Genomic DNA, 22,215 nt, shown 5'->3' on the forward strand with positions numbered 1-22,215 from the left:
TTCCTGCCCTTATGGAACAAACATTTTAGTGAAGAGAAAGAAAAAGTACACACGTGCTATGAAGAAATATTTTAGAAAGGATGGCTTGAATGAGAAGAACATCCCAAACAAAAGTAACAATGACCTTGGCATCTCTGAGGAATCGTAAAAAGGTTATGTGGCTGGAGAACAGGGAGACCAGAAGGCAGGGCAGATCGCATAGGGCCTTGAAGGTCATAACAAGGAGTTTGAATTTTACTCGAAATACAACGGGAAACCACAGCTGTGCTTTAAGGAGGCAGGGACCTAAGTAAGGAGTGACCTAATTTTACTTTTTAAATAACAATTCTATTGAGATATAATTCACGTACCATAAAATTAACAATTCTGTGGCTTTTAGTATACTCACACAGAGTTGTGCAACACCATCACTGCTTAATCCCAGAACATTTTCATCAGAAACAAACCCTGTACCCTTTAGCCCATTACCCAATCACTAATTTGTTTTCTGTCTCTACATATTTGCTAATTCGGGACACTTTTCATAAATGAAATCATACATCATGCGGCCGTTTGTGTTGAGTTTCTTTCACTCAGCATAACATTTTCAAGGTTCAGCCATGTTGCACCACAGATCAGCACTTTAGTCTTTGTATGGCCAAATAATATTCCTTTGTAAAAACATATCACATTTTGTTTAGCTATTCATCAATTAAGAGACATCTGGACTGTTTCGCCTCTGGCTATTATATAATAACACTGCTATGAACATTATTGTACAAGTTTTTGTGTGCATGGGGACATATGTTTTCAATTTTGGTAGGTATAAACCTAAAAGTGAAATTGTCAAGTCATATAGCAACTCTCTGTTGTTAACTCATATTATAACTCTTTGTTATAATAACTTTTGTTAGAACTGCCAAACTGTTTTCCAAGGTAGCCGCAACGTTTTACATTCCCAGCAGAGATATATGAGGACTCCAACTTCTCAACACTCATTATCATCCATCTTTTTGATTACAGCCATCCTGGTAAAGTGTAAAGTGGTGTAAAGTGGTATCTCAATGAGGTGTAAAGTCGGTGTAAAGTGTAAAGTGGTATAAAGTGTAAGGGTTTTGATTTGCATTTCTCTAATAACAAACAATGTTGAGCATTTTTTCATGTGTTTATTTTCCATTTGCATATCTTCTTTGGATAAACGTAATTTTACCTTTTAAAAAGGTCACTCTGGCTATATGTGGTGAAAGGACAGTGTGGGCAGAAGGGTGGCAAGAACTGAAATAGAAAACTAGTTAGGAAGCAGCCAGAGTAGCCTAGGCAAGGCTGCTGGCTTAACTTGGCTCAGACTATGTTCTGAGGAGAGAACTAACACGAGCTGATAGACTGGTTGTGGGGTTAAGACAAAAACTAATACCTAGAATGACTCCCAGGATTTTTGGCTTGAACAACAAGATTTAATTGAATTAGGGAAGAACAGGAGAGAAGGAGGTTTTGAGGGGAAATCAAGAGAGATTCCAGGGGCGGGGGAACAGTGATTTTTGGCAATATTAAATTTGGGATGACTATTAGACAAGTCAGTCAGACAACTGGAAATACAAGTCTGCAGCTCAGGAAAAGAAGTCTGATCTGAGCTCACCTTGGAAAAGTGTGTAGACAGAGAAATTTAAGAAAGCCTAGAATGAGCCTGGAGGTCAGACCTTTATTATTCAGAGGTCAGACAAGAGGAAAAGGAGCTGACAGAGGAGACTGAGAAAGTACAGCTGGTAAGGTAGAAGAAAACAAGGTAAGTATGGCATCTAGGAAGCCAAAGAAAATTTACTTAAGGAGAGAACGGTCGATTAAGTTGAATGCTGCTGAGTTTCAAATGGAGGACAGAGAATGGACAACTGGATTTGGAAAAAATGAAGGTCTTTAGTGATTTTGATAAGAATGACTTCAGTTACACAGTTGGGATGAAAAGCCCAATTAATGTGGGTTAAAAAAGATGGGATGCTGGGCTTCCCTCGTGGCGCAGTGGTTGAGAGTCCGCCTGCTGATGCAGGGGACACGGGGTCGTGCCCCGGTCCGGGAAGATCCCACATGCCACGGAGCGGCTAGGCCCATGAGCCATGGCCGCAGAGCCTGTGCGTCCGGAGCCTGTGCTCCGCAATGGGAGAGGCCACAACAGTGAGAGGTCCGTGTACCACAAAAAAAAAAAAAAGATTGGATGCTAAGGAACTAGTGCACAATTATAGACAATTCTTTCAAGTCTTTTCTGTGTATGTGTGAAAAAGGAAGAATCAGTAAGGTAATTGAAGAAGTCAATCATAATTTTTAGAATGTATGACTTTAGGGCTTCCCTGGCGGTCCAGTGGTTAAGACTCCACACTTCCACTTCAGGGGGCATGGGTTCAATCCCTGGTTGGGGAACTAAGATCCCATATGCCACACAGCATGGCAAAAAAAAAAAATATGACTTTAGATTTATCTCTTATTCTGATTTTTCACCGATTTAGATGGATCTCCTTTCAAGAAACACACATCAGAGAAATCCTACTGTAGCTGTGAGCTAGTATTTCCATATGCAACTGGAATCTTTTATTGTGAGAGGTCTAAGGGTAATTCTAACCAACCCTAGAAAACTAGGTAAGCAAAATCACCTTTAATACTAGCTAGAAAATGATTCTGACAAGTTACTTAACTTCCCTGGGGTTTAGTTTCTACAACTGTAAAACAATAGAGGTGGTTAAGATACTCCCCCAAGTGCTTTCAGTTCTAACAATCAAAAAAAACCCTCCCCCACCCATGACAGCATATCGTCCTTGCAAAACAACATAAAATGGACAACTTAAGGAACCCAATTGTTATTAACAAACTTTCTAGAAGGTTCATTAACTTAGAAAGTCTAACAAACTACACTGGGTAAAATAAATAAAAACTGGAAATTCATCCATTCAACAAATATTTACTTAGTGCTATGTGTGAGATACTGCCCTAGGCACTAAAGATACAACAACATAAAAACAGTCAAAACTCATATTACATTTCTTTTTTTAAAAAGGGCAAAGCTGAACTATAGTGTCTAGTGATGCACATTTGAGTGATAAAACTATGATGAAATGTAAGAAAACGAGTGCTAAAAAAATCAGGATAAAATTGTTTCTGGTGGGGGGATGTTGAACCATTATGACTGAGATAAAACACAAGGAAGAGGCTCCTGCAGTAGGTGGCAAAGGTCTATTTCTTGACCTGGGGGGTATTACTGTTTTAATAATTCACTAAGCCATAGATTTGATTCTTAAGATTTTCTGTATCTGTGCTTTCATTCTCGTGAGGGGAGACAAGAAATATACGAGATAATAAACAGATGATAAAGTATATTAGAATGAAATAAGTGCTACTGAGACAATAAAGACGGGGAGAGGGATAAGGAATGTTGGGAGAGACACTGCAATTTTGAGTAAGTCGTTAGAGATGGCTTCATTGAGAAGGTAACATTTAAGATGTGAAGGAAATGAGGCAACAAGCCACGTACATAACTAGGAAAAGTTTCAAGTAGAAGGAACAGTAAGAGTAAAGCCCTGAGGCCTGGAGTGACCCAGGTGTGTTCAAGAATTAGCAAGGAAGCCAGTGTGAATGTGGCAGAGAATCGTTGAAAATGAGGAAAGAAGGAGGGGGCAAGACCATATAGAGTCTGTAGATCACTGTAAGAACTCTGCCTTTTAGTTTAAGTAAGATTAGGAGACAATGAAGGGTTTCGTGGAGTGTCTGGACCTGTCTTAATATTTTAACAGGATCACAGGGGCTGCTGTGTTGAGAACAGACAGGAGACCAGTTAGGAGACTACTTCTGGAATCAAGCATGATGACCAGGTTTGGGGCTTGAACAAACAGAAGAATGGAAATGTCATTAATTCAAATGGGCAAGAATACTGGAGGAAGAGATCTGGGGAAGATCAGGAACCCAGTTTTATGACATGCTGTGTTCAAAATTCGTACAGATATGAAAGTGAAGACATAAAATAGGCATGTGGATACATAAATCTGGGCATATAAATAGTTTACATATGTTTTAAGGTTCTCTTCAGATCTTCAGTATCTCAACCAACTTCTCCCTCATATGCAATAGTGAGACAAGCTCACAGCAAACAAATTGAGCAGACAAGGTAATACTGAAAGGACTGCTGTACTTGCCAGTGACTATGAAGAGTGAGGGCTGCAGCCAGAGAGTAGTCCACCGCAGAGCAAGGATTCAAATAAGCAGCTGGAATTAGGCCCAGAAGCAAAACACTGACAACCCTCTCACCAGTCCAGTGGAGAGATGCAGCCTTGGAACCAGCTGTAGAAAGGAAGGACGAGATACATAAGAGTTGCAGGGGGAAACACACATCTCAATATTTGCCACAAAATAACCCAAACTGACATAATGGCAAACAGAATGCATGGAAGACTTAACTCTGAGCATAAACAGGGTAAGATAAAGGTAAGTGAGAGATGCAATCTCCTTTCTTTGAAGTCTTTCAGCACAGGGTATCTCAACACCTATATATATTAATTAGAAGACAGATCCAGTTTGCTTATAGGCAAGAAGATGGACAAAATATCTTTGCAGAATTACCAATCTTGGACTTCAGTGTAACAGACAGACACCCTATGAATATAAGTTGGTGACACCTATGGAATTCCTTTAAAGCATCACTCTTTTGTTTACACCTAATCAAAAGTAAAGTAATATTGTAAGTAAAGTAATATTAAAGTAAGTAAAGTAATATTTAAAATCCTCCCAAAAGAAAATTAAACCAGCCAACTCAAAGAGAAGCAAAGTTCTCGGGCTTCCCCGGTGGCGCAGTCATTAAAAATCTGCCTGCCAGGGGCTTCCCTGGTGGTGCAGTGGTTGAGAGTCCGCCTGCTGATGCAGGAGACATGGGTTCATGCCCCAGTCCGGGAGGATCCCACATGCCGCGGAGCCGCTGAGCCTGCGCTCCGCAACAGGAGAGGCCACAACAATGAGAGGCCCACGTACCGAAAAAGAAAAAAAAAATCTACCTGCCAATGCAGGAGACACGGGTTCGAGCCCTGGTCTGGGAAGATCCCACATGCCGAGGAGAAACGAAGCCCATGTGCCACAACTACTGAGCCTTCACTCTATAGTCCGTGAGCCACAACTACTGAAGCCCGCGTGCCTAGAGCCTGTGCTCCACAACAAAAGAAGCCACCGCGATGAGAAGCCCGCGCACCGCAACGAAGAGTAGCCCCTGCTCGCCGCAACTAGAGAAAGCCCGCCCGCAGCAACGAAGACCCAACAGAGCCAAAAATAAATAGATAGATAGAAGCAAAGTTCTAATGTCAACTTTTAGGATCATGGTTCTTCTTCTGTTCCGTTACTTAAAAATAGCCAAAAATAGATTTGGAACGTGAAAACTTCTTTTATTTTTTTTATAAATTTATTTATTTTTATTTATTTATTTTTGGCTACATTGGGTTTTCATTGCTGTGCACAGGCCCTCTCATCCAAGTTGCGGTGAGCAGGGACCACTCTTCGTTGCGGTGTGCAGGCTTCATACTGTGGTGGTTTCTCTTGTTGCGGAGCACGGGCTCTAGGTGCACAGGCTTCAGCAGTTGTGGCTCACAGGCTCAGCTGTTCCGCGGCATACGGGATCTTCCTGGACCAGGGCTCGAACCCGTATCCCCTGCACTGGCAGATGGATTCCTAACCACTGGACCACCAGGGAAGTCCCTGAAAACTTCTTTTAAACAAGTGAAAATAAAATGGGCTTTAAACATCTCTTTGAGAGCCTCTACCTTTTTTTGGTTACACACCCCATTGGGAATCTAATAAAAGGATGGAGCTACTTCCTGGAAAAACGCACATAGATACACACATTAAAAACTGTGTAGGGGGACTTCCCTGGCAGTCCAGTGCTTAAGACTCTGTGCTCCCAATGCAGCGGGTGCAGGTTTGATCCGTGGTCAGGGAACTAAGATCCCACATGCTGCACAGCGTGGCCAAAAAATTAAAAAAAAAAACAAAACTGTGTAGGGACTTCCCTGGTGGCGCAGTGGTTAAGAATCTGCCTGCCAATGCAGGTGACACGGATTTGAGCCCTGGTCCAGGAAGATCCCACATGCTGCAGAGCAACTAAGCCTGGGCGCCATAACTACTGAGCATGCGCTCTAGAGCCACAAGCCACAACTACTGAGCCCACGTGCCTAGAGCCCGTGCTCCACAACAAGAGAAGCCACCTCAATGAGAAGACCGCACACCACAATGAAGACTAGCCCCTGCTCGCCACAACTAGAGAAAGCCTGTGTGCAGCAAAGAAGACCCAATGCAGCCATAAATAAATAAATAAATAAATAAATAAATTTTAAAAATAAAGACTGTGTATACAACTTTGGGGAACCTTCCTTTAGTCCCATGCACCCCAAGTTAAAACCACTCTGCTAAATCTAACTGAACAAAGTTCAGAAACAAAAACTTTTCAAAGATAACATAATTCTAAAAAGCAGGAAAACTATACTTGCCTAATTACGCATAACTCAGATGCAATTATAACTGGTAGACTTAAGAATCAAAAGAAGTCTTCTCTGTAAAATACTGATCTTTCTAGACTTTAAAAATGCAAATATAGTTAACTTGTTATTCACCTACAGAATTTCTAAGATTTAATACCTAAACAGTATTTATCCAAGAAATGCCATGATTTTAATATCAACCTAAATAAAAATAAGCATGTCAATTACAGCTATAAATATGCATGATTTTTATAACTGTCTACTATTCCAAATTATTTGGATCTGGCTCCTCTCCATTAGCTACATAAATAAAAGTAACTAAACTATATTGAACAGACTCTTCCTACAGAACTATTTTCTTTTTAAACAATTTAAAAATTTACGAAGACTTAGACCAGAAGTTTCTATATGAGTGTAAATGGTATGATTCAACCATGCTAGCATTGTGTGCCCAGGTGTAGGGTAGGTCTTCATTCGACAGAGTTGGACACAATTGTTCCTCTCAGAGACAGCAAGTCCTGCCAAAGGCATGATAATCAGCCCAGATGAAGATGGACATACAATGGTGGCTGGGTGACAGGTGAATGTGCTGTATTCCACACCATCCTGGGGTTGATCGGTCCTGGAGAAATGCTGAGACATGAGCCGGTCTGACCACTGGGGTTCGGAGGAAGAGAGCTAAGGAAAGAGATATAAGGGGGATCATAAGCACCTCTCCTTTAACAAGATTGACAGACTTTCTAAATGACCATAGGCAAGCGATTTAACCCCAAACAGGGAATGACCAACTCATCTGTAAAATGAGGATAGCATCTATTTCACTGGGTTGCTATGAGATTAGACTAAGTAGCCATGGAAATACTGAAAAATCAATGAACACTTACATAAAAGGGCTTCACTTTGACTAATTTAAAAAAATAACTTATAGCTCCTTCTCCCATGTATTCATCTATTCATCCAACAAACATTTAATACATGCAAGATTATGCTCTCCACTAGAGCAAGAGAGATAAAAGACAAAGTCTTTGTCTTCAGGGAATTCAATCTAGTTTGGGAAATACCATCTTCCTTTTCAAGATCAATTTCTCTGCTTGCACTCTTGAACCCATCCCTTTCTGTCCTCTTTTAGATCTTGTCTCTTGGTTTAAAAATAGGCAGACCTAGGTACACCCAACCCTACCAATGCTGCTGTGAGACGATGAGCAATTAAGTAAAATAGACTCTCCAAGAGTCAATGTCCTCTCTTTTGTAAAATGAAAATACTGGTATTTACTTCATAATACTGTTGAAAATTTTAAAATATATGTAAAATGCTCAGCATAATTCCCAGAATGTTATAAGCACTCAATAAAACGTAATTTCTCTCCTGTATCTTTAACCTCTCCTTCCTTCCTATTGACCATTTTCCCTCAACTGATGTAATATAATTAACCCTTCCCTTGATCCTATGTCCTCGAATGCCCATGCACTCTTCCCCTGCTCCCTTTCTTCACTTTCCAAACATGCTTCTTTAAAGTGTTGTCTAAATCACCTCAACTTCCTCATTTCCTTATTATTCTTCAACTCTGAAACTCGTCTTTATCCCCACCAAAGCTGCTTTAGTAAGTCACCAATGGTCTCCTGTGACCACATCCAACAGACACTGTTGAGTCTTCATCTTATTGGGCTTTCTGCATCACGTGGCACTGGTGGCCTCTCCTCCGTTCTCTTCTCTGAAAGAACTCTCTTCTACTTCTCCTTTTGATCCTCTCCTCTGCAGTCGCTCTTAAATGTTTGCCCAGGATTCCATCATCTGCCCATTGCTCTCCTTGCTTCCTATGCCCACCCCTAGACATTTTGTCCACTCAACTTCTAGTGCCTTTAAGCTGATGAAACCCAGCTCTGTATCCCCAGGCCTGATATCTCTCCAGATTTTCAGAAGTTTAAGTGCCTAGAAGGCCTCTCCCCTGAGATACCCAACATGGTCCTCAAACTTACCATGGCAAAAACTAAAATCACCCTTCAACTCACTTTCTCATTTAAACTTGCCTCCCATCTACATGCTTACCACTTTATTTAATGACATCCCAGCCACTCTTTCACTTTACCCAGAGATCTGGAAGTCATGTAGGACGTTCCCTCTAAATTCAGTCAAATGCCAAATCACACTGATGTATCTCCTAACATTTCCTGAGACAATCTTCTCTTATGTACAACTTTCCAAGTTCAGGACCTCACCATCCTTGCCAACACGGCTACAACAGTGTCTCAACTCATCTCCCTGACTTATGTCTTAGCCTGTCCCATTTCCCATGATGGCCATCTACCACATTGTTACCAAAGTGGTCAATGTAAACTGCAAATCTATGTCAAACCTTTCAAGGGCTCCCCTTCACACGAAGTAAAATGCATACTCCAAATCAAGACAAGTTCTTCTGTGATTTGATTTCAGTTCACCTTTCCAGAACCATCTCATTCCTCATCTTCAGCTTCAAACTCTAATATCTGATTTGTTTTGTTTTCTTTCATAACAAGCAGTTTCTACACTTTCATCATTCTTTTGCTCATCCCAGTAGCCCTAACTGTAATGCCCTTCTTCCTGTGGCCTTCCTTACCCTCAACACTCAAATCAAGCACACCTCCTTCAAGAACCCAGACAGGGTGATCCTTCCAAAACACATAGCTAATATATTCTTCCTCTGGACTGGCATACAATTTACTTACTGCACAGTTTTCACTTTATGTTACATTATGCTTATATGTGTTTTCTCTACAAAAACAAAAATTCTTTGAGGTCTGGAGCTGTTTTTTCACATTTGTAACCCAACCATACTACAGTGCCTGGTATAACACAAATGCCCACTTCTATAATTATCGAACTGAACTCCAAGGGAAATAGGCAAGACGTAGATTGGGACTTTGACCCTGACACTCTTGCGATTCAGGGAGGGAGCACTCTAAAAACAGCGAATGGAGAGAAAAAGGGAACTCATGTGAATAGCCTCTACAAGACTATAACTTTCAAGTTACCCCATCACCACGTCAGCCCAGAGCAGGGGAGATATGCCCTCGGGTAAACATCTGGGACCGCAGGCAACGCTGGTGATGCTGTGGTTTCGGCAGGAGCCAGAGCTGCCAAAGGGAAGGAGGAGGGACACCCCCGCCCCACCCCACCCCACCCCCGCTCAAAAGGTCTCACCGCATTCCCTTCCCCGGCTGGAGGTTGTGCTAAGCACCTCCGGCTGCCAGGATCCTCACCTCGCCCACCTCCAGCACCGCAGAGGACACTCAGCCTCCAGAGAGTCGCCATGTCGCTCGGGAAGACTCAAGGTCATCCAGCAACCCGGAAGCAGTCATATGACAACATCCACCCCGCAACGACGAAAGAAAACGAGGAAAAGGAAAACGCCGGGTGAACCGGAAGTCGGAGTTGGCTCGGTCCCGCCGCACATGCGCACAGAGCTCGTCGGAAGGTCCCGAGCTCGACGCAGGCAATGGCGGAGCTGGGTGAGGCGGATGAAGCGGAGTTGCAGCGCCTGGTGGCGGCGGAACAGCAGAAGGCGCAGTTCACTGCACAGGTGCGGGGACAGGGACCAGTGTGAAGAGAAAAGAGGGTGAAGTACAGGTTTCGGGCACCCGCGGAGCTCTGAACGGTGGCGGTGCGGCCGCCCTATGCTCCGTGCCTGCTGCGCCCGGTTCTGCTCACAAAAGAAACGAGTCACTCATGCCGCTGGTGACCCGTAGTGCTCAGGTACCCTCTAAGCAAGCCTATAGTGGGGGGAAAGAGAAGGTGTAAAGCGAAGAAAGGCTCGGACGACACAAAGGCACGGGAGCCTAGCTTGGCGGTGAGCTCTCTGGGCTGGCATTCGGAAGATTCCGGTTCTAAGCTTGCCTCTGCCCCTTACAGGTGTCACGTGTCCCTAGACAAAACGCCCGTCCACTATAAATCTTGGTTTCGCAGTCGCCCGCTGCCTCACTGGATATCGAGGATCATATGCAATAATGTATTGGAAAACGATAGACCAGTAGAGCATTATTGGATAAAGGTGGGCTCTGAAGTAGTCGGTCTAGACTGTTAGTTTAGAACAAGAGTTTTGGAGCATGGTTCCAACCTCGGCGTTGCCCCTTTCTAGCTGCATGACTAACCCTAAACCTAATTACTTAACCGTGCCTCTTAAACGGAGGTGATAGTCATCTTTTAGGACCGCAGAAAGGATTGACTGCTTAGTACCCAGCCTCCCAAAATAGTTAAGCCCTTGGTAAATGGTTATTCCGCCGTGTTGGGAGGAGGGGGGTGGGGGTGGGAAGGGGAGAGTTCGCTGAATATAAGTAGCAAGAACCCTGGTTAGAAATCTTTCGGTGCAGAACATTATGAAAGTGCCCACATTTTCTGTGCCTGTGTGTGCATTTTTCTGTAGATTGGGCCCGTAACCTTCATCGGACTCTTAGATATGTCCATGACCCCAAAAAGGTTAAGAACTACTTAAGAATAGGTTTAGAATGAGATGAGTGCAGTGGTTTGGGGTAATTAATTGGTACCATAGCCTCCCAGCTTACACTGGTGCTAGTTTGGAAATATAAAAGAAGGTATTAATCTTGCCTGAGATTTTCTATCTGATTAAGGAAGTGACATAAGAAAATAATAGGCAGTGCTCTCAAGGAGGTAATAATTTAAACTGTGGAAAAATCTTTAGGGAGGAGTATTGAGTCAAGTTGAGTATACTGTGTGTGGACCTCATTGAAACAGATGGGTTGGGTGTTAAATAAGGGAGTGCCCTCAGTGGCTAAGAGAGAAACTGATGCATTAGGGTGACTTGATGGAAAGTACATATTTTTTTAATTACTAAGAAAAATAGAAAAGGAGAGAATAAAAGGATTGTTTCAATGTAGGGATGAGGAGTTGGGCCATATTGGTGACAAATTAGAAGAGAGGAGAGAGAGTCAAAGAATAGTTTAGTCAGGTGACAGAAAATTAGAAAAATGGGAAGGAAATATGAAAATTCATAGAGTTAGGCCTGTCTGCAGACCCCAAGTGGTTACTATTTTTCTTTCTTCTTAGGTGCATCACTTCATGGAGTTATGTTGGGATAAATGTGTGGAGAAGCCAGGGAATCGCCTAGACTCTCGCACTGAAAATTGTCTCTCTAGCTGTGTGGACCGCTTCATTGACACTACTCTTGCTATCACCAGTCGGTTTGCCCAGATTGTACAGAAGGGAGGGCAGTAGGCCATCCTGTGGGAGAATGACTGAAGAAGCAAAGGACTTATTATTAAGCAGGTTGAAGGGCCAGCAGGGGAAGGTTGTCAACCCACTGTCAGGTTAACTTCAGGCTGTTACCAAGCCTGTTGGTGCTAAAAAGTAAGAGATCAAATGTTCAAAAAGTGAAATTTATTTATTGGGAATTCAGAAATTCCATCTTGTATCACAACAATTATTCAATAAATGTGAATTCTCCAACTTTTTTTTTTTTAATCTATTTTAGGGTTTAATATATAGATCTCTGATTGGCAGGAACATTAGAAACAAATATGTTCCAAGGCCAGTAGTGCAAATGAGAGATCTTAGGTTTTGAAGAGCCACCCTAAGCCATATTTAAGGGGGCTGGAAGAACCATCAAAGCCTTACCCTAAGGCATAGAAGAGAATTGGGGTTGAGAAAGGTGAAGAACAGAAAACAGCTTTATTGCTTATACAGGACCAAGAAAAGGTAAACATGGCAAAAAACAGAACAGGCAAAATGTGTATTCATTGGGAAGAGGCCTGGTAGTATGAGAGGAAGGGAAGGTCAAGACCCAAACAGAACCAACTTCCTGGAGAAGCCTTGTTCCAATGGCCCATCTTCCTGAGTCTGTGCTTAGAATCAGTACTTTAATAGCACAGAAACAATGCTAAAAAAAAAAAAAATCCATGTAGAAAACTCCTTCCCACGAAGATTTCACTTGCTCCAAGAACAAAACAATGGCGTTAGGTTAAGAGGTAGTAATTATATAGACTATTCCTCCCTGCTTGGGCCACTAATAATCCCAAAGGTAAAAATATACACCATGGGACATCAACAATTGAGTACCAAAGTATTAATATTTCAAATAAATATCCCAAAAAGTAGCACCTGCTTATAATCAAGGGATAGGGAACCTCTGGCCAACCATGTATTTTATGACTAAGCATTTTATTAGAAATCTGTTCTGTAAAGAGAACAAATTTAATAGTTAAGAACTACAAAATATTACCACCTCATGGAATGTTGTTATAGTCTATTGCTGGTGTTGTACAGTCATGCTACCATGAAGTATTTCTGTATTACACATAGGGAAAGTAAGGCCGGGGAGGTTGACTTACCTGCTCTGGACCTCATAACCAATGAATGGCAGACCAAGACCAAAAGTCTGCGCCTTCAAGCTTTACTTCACCCATGAAGTGACGACCAAGAAAAAACAATGTCACTTGATCTGCCTTAATGAATAATTCATGTGTTCTGCCAGCCTTCTTCCAGTGATATTTTGGTTTCTTAAGAATTAACATAGTAGGGATCACAGTATATAGCAAAGGGAAATAACAAGGTCTCTGCTTGGTGCTTTAATCCAAAGGCAGACTAGGAAGAAATGGATATGTCCCTGAGAAGCCTATTTCATTTTGGAACTGATTCAACCTAGTTTCAGGAAAAATCTAAAGTTCATTAACAGATTAAGAAATGAACAAGGAAGACAACACTTAAATAGCTGTTGCAGCCCTGAATCCTGTTCAGAGCACCATTAGCACAACTAATGCCTAATTCTTCCTCATTTGGTTGAGGACTTATCTAAGAGAACTGAAGAAATAATTCTGTACACAAGTGCATTTAAGCAATAAACAATGGAACTAGAAAACCTTTTACTATCCAATTACCATGTTTAGGGGTATACTGAGTATAGCCACAGACCCTGTCCAACAGGGAAATTTGTCAAAAACTCGTAGTCTCCCAATAACAGCTGTCTATGGATGTTATCATGAATGGAAAATGTTTGTTCTTATGTTCATTTCCTCATCAAGTAAACTGGACCACACCTGTGGGGTCAAAATACAGAAAGATCAAAGCACCAACACTAAAGACAAAAAAAGTCAAGTTGTGGCACCTACTATGTAAACAGACAAGAGCAACCCGATGTTCCCTTATCATACCATTGTATACAGCACTAGTTCCAATCCATCTCTTGACCCCAGCCCTTGCTTTCCCCAAATTCAACATTCCAATTGGTATACCCAGGTCATTACTGGATTCAGCTTTCTGGGTCCTTTAATTTGCTGCATATGCACTCTACGCTAAATGTGATTAATCACAAAAAAATAATCTCTTCAAGAAACCTTCATAACAAAATAACCGACTCCCTATTAACAATAAGAGGATCAAGTTTAACAGGCCAAAAGAGAAGACAAGAAGTCTGTCAGAATGTATATAGATGGCACAGGACAGCTCTGACCTCAGGCCCCCTGTGCTGAGCAATAGAGTCACTGGCAAATCCCCAAGGTGTAAGAGCTGTAAATATCCAAAGTCATGCAGGAAACATGTTTCTTTCTCATTTAGTCATCCTCTGAACTCTCGGCAGACCTTTCATCTGTAGCCACTTTCCAATTTGTGCGTTTGTTTGTCCTCTCCTGTATTTCACTGTTAACTACAGGGATGTGGGCTTTTTTATCTCTCTTTTTCCTTTTGGTTTTCTTAGTGTCTCTTTCCTCACTTTCCTCAGAACTGCTGGATGCAGAATCATCTGACTGGGAAGTGTCACACTCTGCCTCTAAGAATAAAGCAGATTTCTTGAGAGATTTTTTCCTGGATTTTTTCTTGCGCTTATGTGGTTGTTTCCTTTTCCTGGTACTAGAAGCCCCCGTTTCTTCTGAGAACTCACTTGAGGAATCTGCTGTTATATCTGTGGCTTCCTTTTTGCTTTTCTTCTGTTTTTTGTGTGACTTTTTTTTCTGCTTTTTTTTGTGGGATTTCTTTGACTTCTTGTGTTTGTGAGATTCATGGGTAGATGACTTTACCTGGGGAGATGTTTTCTTCCCATTGGTAATATCTTGCTGATCACTACTAATAAAAAAGAAAAATTGCTTTACTATAGAAAATAAGTATATTTATATAATTTTTATATTCTGCTTTCTAGATGGGAAGTTGGGGTTAACATCTGAATTTTAAATCAAAACTGATATAATGTTACTATGAGACTTTATCACTGAGTTTTTGTTTCCTCATCTTTAAAATGAAGATAAAAATTCTAATCTGCCATACTGAGTTACTGTATGGAACACTATATATAAAAAAACCTACATGCTGTAGATAATGCCAAATATCAGGGAAAGGCAAAATACCAATCATCTCTCAACTAAATCTATTATTTCTCTGGTTACATTTTTAATGGCAAATGTTGTATACTTTATAAAAATTATTAACTCGGGACTTCCCTGGTGGTCCAGTGGGTAAGACTCCGAGCTCCCAATGCAGGGGGCCCGGGTTCAGTCCCTGGTTGGGGAACTGGATCCCACATGCATGCTGCAACTAAGAAGTCCACATGCTGCAACTAAGAAGTCCGCAAGCTGCAACTAAGAGTCTGCTTGCTGCAACTAAACATGCCGCAACGAAGATCCCACCTGCCTCAACTAAGACCCAGTGCAGCCTAAATAAATAAATACTAAAGTGAGTTTGTAAATCATTTATACATATACATATATCCACTCTTTAAAAAAAATTAAGAACTCAATTTATAATTCAGACTGTGTACTAATCTTACTTTCTAACTTTTTTTCAGTAAGTGTACTTGCCTTACCTGTCTGTTTCAAATTCTTCAGGGTATAACTCTTTATATCCACTGTGACCCCATCTGTAAAATAACATTTTATTACATGTATTGTTAAAGCAATGCATACATTTCTTAACAATTAAAGACAAATTAGACTTAGGAGTGTACATATACAGAGACACACAGAACCAAGAAAAAAGATATGGTAGAGCCAACACCACATTTATAGCTCGGTAACTTGGTTACATTTTCTGTACTGAACGCTCATTTCAGACACAAAGGATTCCTTTGTCCATTTGTAAGAAAACTTGACATTTTCTTTCTTAAGAAACACTAAGGGACTTTTATATTCTACTCTTCAGCTGTGAAGTACTTCTCCAAAAACACTTCATAACATAATGCTGTCTACCTTGGGACAACTTTTTTTAAGTAACAACTTTATTGAGATATAATTCATATACCATAAAATTCACCCTTTTAAAGTGTACATTTCAGTGGCTTTTAGTATTTTCAGAGTTGTGCCACCATCACCACTAATTTCAGAACATTTTCATCACCCCCAAAAGAAACAATCCATTAGCAGTCGCTCCATTCCTCCATCTCCCGTAGCCCATGGCAATCACTAATCTTCTTTCTATCTCTATAGAATCATCATGAGTGACCTTTTGTGTCTGCTTTTCTCACGCAGCATAATGTTTTCAAGGTTCATACATGTTGTAGCATGTATCAGTACTTTATTTTTACTGCCAAATAACATTCTATTAACATCCCATATACCACATTTTTTTATCCATTTATCAGTTGACAGACATTTGGGTTTCCACTTTTTTGGCCATTATGAATAAATATGCTATGAACATTTCTGTATAAGCTTTTGCAGAGATAATTAATTTTTAAAAGTACACATTCTCAGGCCAAATACCATTAATGGTCACAGGAATTTAGTCACAAACCTGTCTGGCATGTTAGCTTCATAATCATGTAACTTCTTGTTCCAGGATTTAGCCTTAAGAAAATCATCATCCAGTGCCCCAGAAATTTCATTCTTTGGCCTCCAATAGTCTCTTTGACTTTCTTCATCAAAACCATCACTACGCATCCGGCTATAAGAGAAAACAGAAGAACTTTTAGATAGAGAAGCAATCTGTGAGGTTATTTTATGGAATATCATGCACAAAACTCACTGAACAAGATAAGGGGAGACCAAAACAACCTGATACTTAATGTTAAAAGAATACTTTTTTTTAACATGATCTGTTCCTCTCTATTAATTTGTACAGTTAGGTGTTCAATGAAAATATGATCATCACTACCCGTCCTATTGCAGAGTATAGACGAAATGACTTTTCGACTGTGGCATGCTGTACCTCACTCACTGATCCTCAAAGAAGGAAGCAGAGCATAATCACAGCTGGGGACATTTCAAACTGCCCTAGAGATTCTGAAATACACTCCCTTCCCTGAACACCAGCAACCTCCTGTAGTTAAGTCAGAGTAACAGTGGGAGCAAGGTGTAACCCATGAGTAAGTTGGGGTGGATAAACAGTTGAGAACCACTGACTTAGCCTGTACTTACAATATCCACTAACTAGTCATTAAGCCAGTTAATTGGTTATCAAAAATATTTGAGGACCTCCTATGTGCCTGCCAGGCACTGTTCTAGCTGCTGGGACTATAATGGCAAATGAGACAATCAGAAACCTGCCCCTAAAGAGATTATGTTTTAAAGACTTATTCATTATGACAGGCATTAATAGTCCACTCCAAAAGAACAATATTTTGTTCCTGGAAATGCTGCTTGTAACTGAATAACCAATACAAAACAAATCATCATCTGCACTAAGTACTTCCAAATTCTCAAAGAACCATTTTCAGAGAGAAAACAGACTGACAAGGTATTTATGTTAAGACTCTGCCTTCTTTACCATGGATACCCTGAATACTTTCTTGTCAAAAGCCATTACACACAGCCAATCACACTCCAAAGTCCACACACTGCACAGGCACACTCTACTTAAATATCTCACTATTAACTATTTCCCCGTGTGGTTTTAGAAATCAGCATTATTACTTTATAATCATTTTTCATACACACAGATCTATACTAACAGGCATATGAGACCCAGGAGATGTTCCCAATACTCAGACATTCCTACACCTCCACAGGTAAGACAACTAAGCCTGCATAATCCTTCATATCCACACTCAAATTATTAAGAAAGTAATGTGAAAGGTTGTGTGACTAAGATAGTAAGAAGATGGGGCAAAGAAAAGGCTGAGAGAGAATGAAAGACTAATAGGGGAAAGGTGTGAATGATCAGCTAAGTGACCATAAGATACCTATAGAAAAATCTTAATTTAAAAGCCATCAGTTAAGGTCAGAATCCACAGAATCCTTAATGTTTACAATTGTTCAAGGCAGAATTTTTAAGTTCTCCATTGCAAATAAGTGCAAAGAGTGGGGCCATTACCTTTATGATTGGGTCTAGATTTATTGAAGAGGAAAGGCTTAAGGACTCACAGAACTGAATTCATCTATCTTTAGCATACCATAATGTTTTTAAACAAAAGTTGATGATTCTGAATAAGATGAGAATTATTTTGGTTCTCAGAGTCGCAACTTCACCTTGAACTGCTGGGTAACATTTTCCTTTTCGTCCCCCGGTACGCATCTTCCATCTGTTTCTCCAGCTCTCTTATTTTCCACATATCTGATTCCTCCTGAATCTGGATTTTTTAAAAGGAAAGAAATAAGTTACTAAAAATAACACGTTACATCACCGAAAAGTAACTGAAAATACGGTCTGCACTAATTACTGGATTACAAACTGAGTTTTGATCAGGAACCTGGGAAACAAATTCTGGTTTCTCTAGAGTGATTAAACAATCCAATCTAGTAAATCTCAAATATGTAGAATTCTGCAGCAACAAAAGAGCTTTTTCACCCCTGCATAGACACACTTATCACCTTATTAACTAAGCAATTATGCTGCAATTAGCAAATGATAATCCCTTATGTTTCTAAAATGCTTTATGATTTTAACTATATCATCTCTCTATTGAACTTTAAGCAATCTTATGAGGAAAGCAAAGCAGGTACCATTATTATATTTTACTGAGAAGAAACAAAAGCTCAGAGATTTTTACCAAAGTCAAAAAGCTAGTAAGGACAGGTCTTGAAACTTTCTAGGCTAAGTCTCTTTTCACACATAATAATTTTTGTTAAAAACAAAGCAAAACAAAACAAACAGCATGGGAACTGTTAGAGAATTTCCTGAAAGGCAGAGTATAGCTGCACAAAGAACAATAAATTTTATTTCTAAGTCCTCCTGTAATATTTTGTTAAATCTGTCCTAGATTTATCTTTTTTAGCCACTGCTTTCAAATCTAAGCTCACCATCCAACTGGGGTGGTTTATGCAATTGCAGAGGCTGCTTAGGTAACAGTTATACCCTCACTCGCAATGAGAACATCAGGTGATATGACAATAATAACATTTGTGGTCAAACTAGTCGTACAGTTCACCAAAGAAAACCAAACAAGGGTGCTCTCGTAGGTGACCTCATCTACTCTCGTGACCTCTATCATTTCCTATATCAGTAATCCCCAAATCTTTATATCCAGCCTCAACTTTTCTCCAAGACTGAATTGCGACCTATTTGGACATCCTATAAGCATTTCACCATCAAGATGTTCAAAACCAAACTAATTACCTTTCCCATCACACTTGTTTCTTTTCTTTAGTTCCCTAACTCAATTAATGGCACCATCATCATTCACCCAGTCACACAAGGTGGTTATATTTGATTCCATAATTATCACTATTATCCAATCAATCATCAAGTTCTTTGAACTTTACTGCCTAAATTCTGCATCTTTATCCCTGTCACTGTTTTCACGTGAACCACTCATCATCTCTTACCTGGAACACTGCAACTGCCTCCTAACTGGTCCCTCTGCTGTTTCAACCCATCTGATCTATCCCCTACCCAGCTAACATGTCATCTTTCTAAAATACAAATACAATCATGTCAAACCCTGCTTAAAAATATCTGATGGCCGGCTTCCCTGGTGGCGCAGTGGTTGAGAGTCCGCCTGCCGATGCAGGGGACATGGGTTTGTGCCCCGGTCTGGGAAGATCCCACATGCGCAGAGCAGCTGGGCCCGTGAGCCATGGCCGCTGAGCCTGTGCGTCCAGAGCCTGTGGTCCACAACGGGAGAGGCCACAACAGTGAGAGGCCCGCGTACCACAAAAAAAAAAAAAAAAATTTGATGGTTTCTTTATTGCCTACAGGAAAAAGTCTAATCTCCAAGCATCACAATCCAACTCAATTTACCATTTGGGCCTCATCCTCTGCCACTACCTCCCACATTCTCTACTTTCTGGATGCATACAATTTCTTGCCCCAAATGCTTCATGTTCCTTGCCATACACTAGTACATAATGTTCCCTCTGTCCTGAATGATCTTTTACACTTGGTAAACTTGATCCTGTTCATCAAGAACTAGTTCAAATAACACCCATTATGTGAAGCCTTTCCTAATTCCCCAAGGCAGATTTCATTATTCCTTCCTCAGTGCATAAAAGGACTTTGTGTATGTCTGCATTACAATACTTATCAAACTATATTCTCATTATTTTATTTATCTTTGTCTCTTCTAACTGTATCAAAATAATTCCTAGCACACTGTATGCCCTCATTAAGCATGTGGAATAACTAAGTTGTACCTCTCACCTTATTGTGAGCATCTGTGTGCCGGATGACGTTCCTCAGGAGGACTTTCCCCAAGGGAACTCGGGACATTCTTCGATCTGAAATGAATCAATAAGTAACATTTAAGAATAATTTATTTTATTACCTTATCTTTTATTACTATGTTATAATGAAGCATGAGATAAAGGAAAGATCACTGAACCAGAAGTCAGAGGTCCTGAGGAATAGTTTTTCCTTCACCATTAAAAGGGGAAAACACCCGACCACACTACTGTGAGGATAAAAGGAGATAATGTTCATTAGAGTTCTTTGAAACTGCACCAAATTAAGTGCTTTCAAGAGACCCATTTTATTTAATCCTCAAAATAACTATGTTTTATGAGGCAAGTATCTTCATTCCTATTTTGTAGATGAAATTCCATTAAAGCCATAACTTGCCTCAGGCCACATAGTCCAAGGCAAACATGGTTCAGACTAGAAATCAACTCCCGAATCCCAAAATTAGTTTGCAATTAAACACCTAGATTTGAGAGTGTCAGGGCCACAAATGTCAACAGTAAAAAAAAAACTGACGCCTAAAAACATTAGATGCAGAGATGCCCTAAATTTCTTCATTCAAGAGAATTTTATGTTCTATTTTGTACAGAAGCCTCCAAAAAAAAAAGATGACAGGGATATTCACGTGTGTAGCCAGCAGGGGCTTTGTGCACCACTCCAACGCTCACTCACCCCTCGATCCTGGGGAAATCAGGCATCTTGCTAGTGTGAGACGAAGAACCACTCCATTACAAGATCTCCTCCGACCCAGAAGCCAAGCAAAGGCAGCTCTGCAGCTTCACCCGAGTCCTTCGTGAAAACGCAGCCTTCCCACCGGTTATTCCGCCCTCACCCGTGGCCCAGGCCACGGCCGCCTTTCCCTCAGCCCAGGCCGACAGGCAAATATCTCTCCGGACTGAGGCCGGAGGCTGCTCCGGCGCGGAATCCGGACGGCCTGGTTGGCTGGGGCATTCCCCGCTCACGCTCCTCTGGGATGGACCCGGGGGGTGGGTTTCGCTCCCCAAAATGGATGGGGGCACTTTGGATGGGTACGACCCTCGACTGGGCCCCAAGATGTATCTAGAGTGGCTGAAGGGGGGGTTGGGGCTTCCAAGTGGAAGACAGAGAAAATACCCCCATCTTCGTCACCGGGACCCCTGCCCCCCAGCGGCCACGGAGCTCCCGGTAACCTTCCCTCCAAACGCCCTCCCCACACAAACACACACAAACACACCCATACCGTGCGCCGCAGCCTCGCGTGGCGGGGGGTGGGGAGGAAGCGGTCTGAGAGAAGAGGGTGCCGACTTCCCTTCCAGGCCGGAAGTCGTGCTCTTGAGAAATTCTTCCCACCAACAGGAGTCCCAGAGACTCCAACAGGAGTCCCAGAGACTCCCACAGGAGGGTTTCCAGGACCCTCTAGAAGTCGACAGGTGTAGAAAGGGAGGCGGGCACCTTCCTGGAAAAGAAGTGGGTCGGGCTCAGCCGAAAAGCAAGCCCAGCACCAGCAGAAGCTTCCGGAACTGGATGTAAAAAGACCTTTCTTCCTGGAGCTTTCCGGACTCAATTAGATGTTGTACCAGTCTGGTTACCCTGGTAACTGGCGTCGCGTTTTGTCAAGAAACCGAGAGAAGAGGTGGGTTCGCCGGCCTCTGGAAAGATGATTAAATTTCCCATTTAGTCTAACCCTAAAGTAGTATTTGGAGAACCCAAACCTTCTCTTTTCCTCACTCTGTGGTTGCTGTGGGACACTTCTTCATTGAGGGAGGGAGGTTATTCAAGTGGTAGAATATTATTCTCATATAATGCTTACCAAGTGTTCCAGCCTCTCTCTCCAGCCTCTCTCTCCAGCCTTACTTAATCCTCACGATAACCCTATGAGATAGGTATTATCGTCTTCATTTCGAGGAGAATAAACTGAGGCACATATGTAAATTAATTTCTCAAGATCACACAGCTAGTAAGTGATAGAGCTAAGACTGGAATCTAGGCATTCTGGCTGCAGAGTCCATGCTTTTAACTCCTAAACTATGCTGAGGATTGAGGAAGTCTCATGTGGCCCTCGACCCACACAAAATCAGGAACTGGATAGGCCCCAGTCAGCCAATACCCGGGTGTTGGAACAAGAAAATCCCAGGAAATACAGACTTTAAATGACTGTTCTGTCCTCTCAGGGCTTGTGAGGGTCTAGGCAGAGGTAAGGCCTTATTATCTGAGAGAATATCTTGAGAATGTAGGGAAAGG

At 41.4% G+C, this 22,215-nt stretch overlaps 4 protein-coding genes across 8 annotated transcripts in view; 2 read left to right on the forward strand and 2 right to left on the reverse strand.

Annotated features, from left to right (window-relative positions):
* SDHD (succinate dehydrogenase complex subunit D) overlaps positions 1–9,792 on the reverse strand; it is an 11,208-nt gene extending 1,416 nt beyond the window's left edge. Inside the window, exons 1-3 of one of the 2 annotated variants that reach the window (XM_007464639.1) lie at positions 9,711–9,792; positions 7,035–7,151; positions 4,152–4,296 (exon numbers count right to left, since the gene is read on the reverse strand). In XM_007464639.1, coding sequence (XP_007464701.1) covers positions 4,152–4,296; positions 7,035–7,151; positions 9,711–9,762 — 314 coding nt within the window. In that variant the 5' untranslated portion in view covers positions 9,763–9,792. The remainder of the gene's footprint in view (positions 1–4,151; positions 4,297–7,034; positions 7,152–9,710) is intronic. The other variant, XM_007464640.1, reaches the window with a different exon arrangement.
* An 87-nt stretch (positions 9,793–9,879) lies between these two features.
* On the forward strand, positions 9,880–12,176 carry TIMM8B (translocase of inner mitochondrial membrane 8 homolog B). Its single transcript, XM_007464645.1, has 2 exons — positions 9,880–10,030; positions 11,512–12,176. Exons 1-2 carry the CDS (start codon positions 9,947–9,949, stop codon positions 11,677–11,679), a joined length of 252 nt encoding a protein of 83 aa, XP_007464707.1. The 5' UTR covers positions 9,880–9,946; the 3' UTR covers positions 11,680–12,176.
* NKAPD1 (NKAP domain containing 1) lies at positions 11,827–21,327 on the reverse strand. 4 transcript variants are annotated; one of them, XM_007464643.1, is made up of 6 exons: positions 20,668–21,327; positions 19,960–20,036; positions 17,850–17,950; positions 16,177–16,326; positions 15,251–15,304; positions 11,827–14,514 (listed from the first exon to the last, which is right to left on the reverse strand). In XM_007464643.1, the coding sequence occupies exons 2-6, from the start codon at positions 20,026–20,028 to the stop codon at positions 14,010–14,012; spliced, it is 879 nt and encodes a 292-aa protein (XP_007464705.1). In that variant the 5' UTR covers positions 20,029–20,036; positions 20,668–21,327; the 3' UTR covers positions 11,827–14,009. The 4 variants fall into 4 exon arrangements, with proteins under 4 accessions (XP_007464705.1, XP_007464703.1, XP_007464704.1 ...); XM_007464641.1 differs by having other exon boundaries at positions 11,827–14,517; XM_007464642.1 differs by having other exon boundaries at positions 11,827–14,517; positions 21,215–21,321.
* Positions 21,328–21,419: 92 nt separating this feature from the next.
* The window catches only part of PIH1D2 (PIH1 domain containing 2), a 6,161-nt gene continuing 5,365 nt past the window's right edge, over positions 21,420–22,215 (forward strand). Inside the window, exon 1 of the mRNA XM_007464646.1 lies at positions 21,420–21,607. The gene's annotated coding sequence lies outside the window, so the exon portion shown is untranslated. The remainder of the gene's footprint in view (positions 21,608–22,215) is intronic.

The sequence above is a fragment of the Lipotes vexillifer genome, unplaced genomic scaffold, assembly GCF_000442215.2.
Source record: "Lipotes vexillifer unplaced genomic scaffold, Lipotes_vexillifer_v1.1 scaffold785, whole genome shotgun sequence".
NCBI classification, from domain to species: Eukaryota; Metazoa; Chordata; class Mammalia; order Artiodactyla; family Lipotidae; genus Lipotes; species Lipotes vexillifer.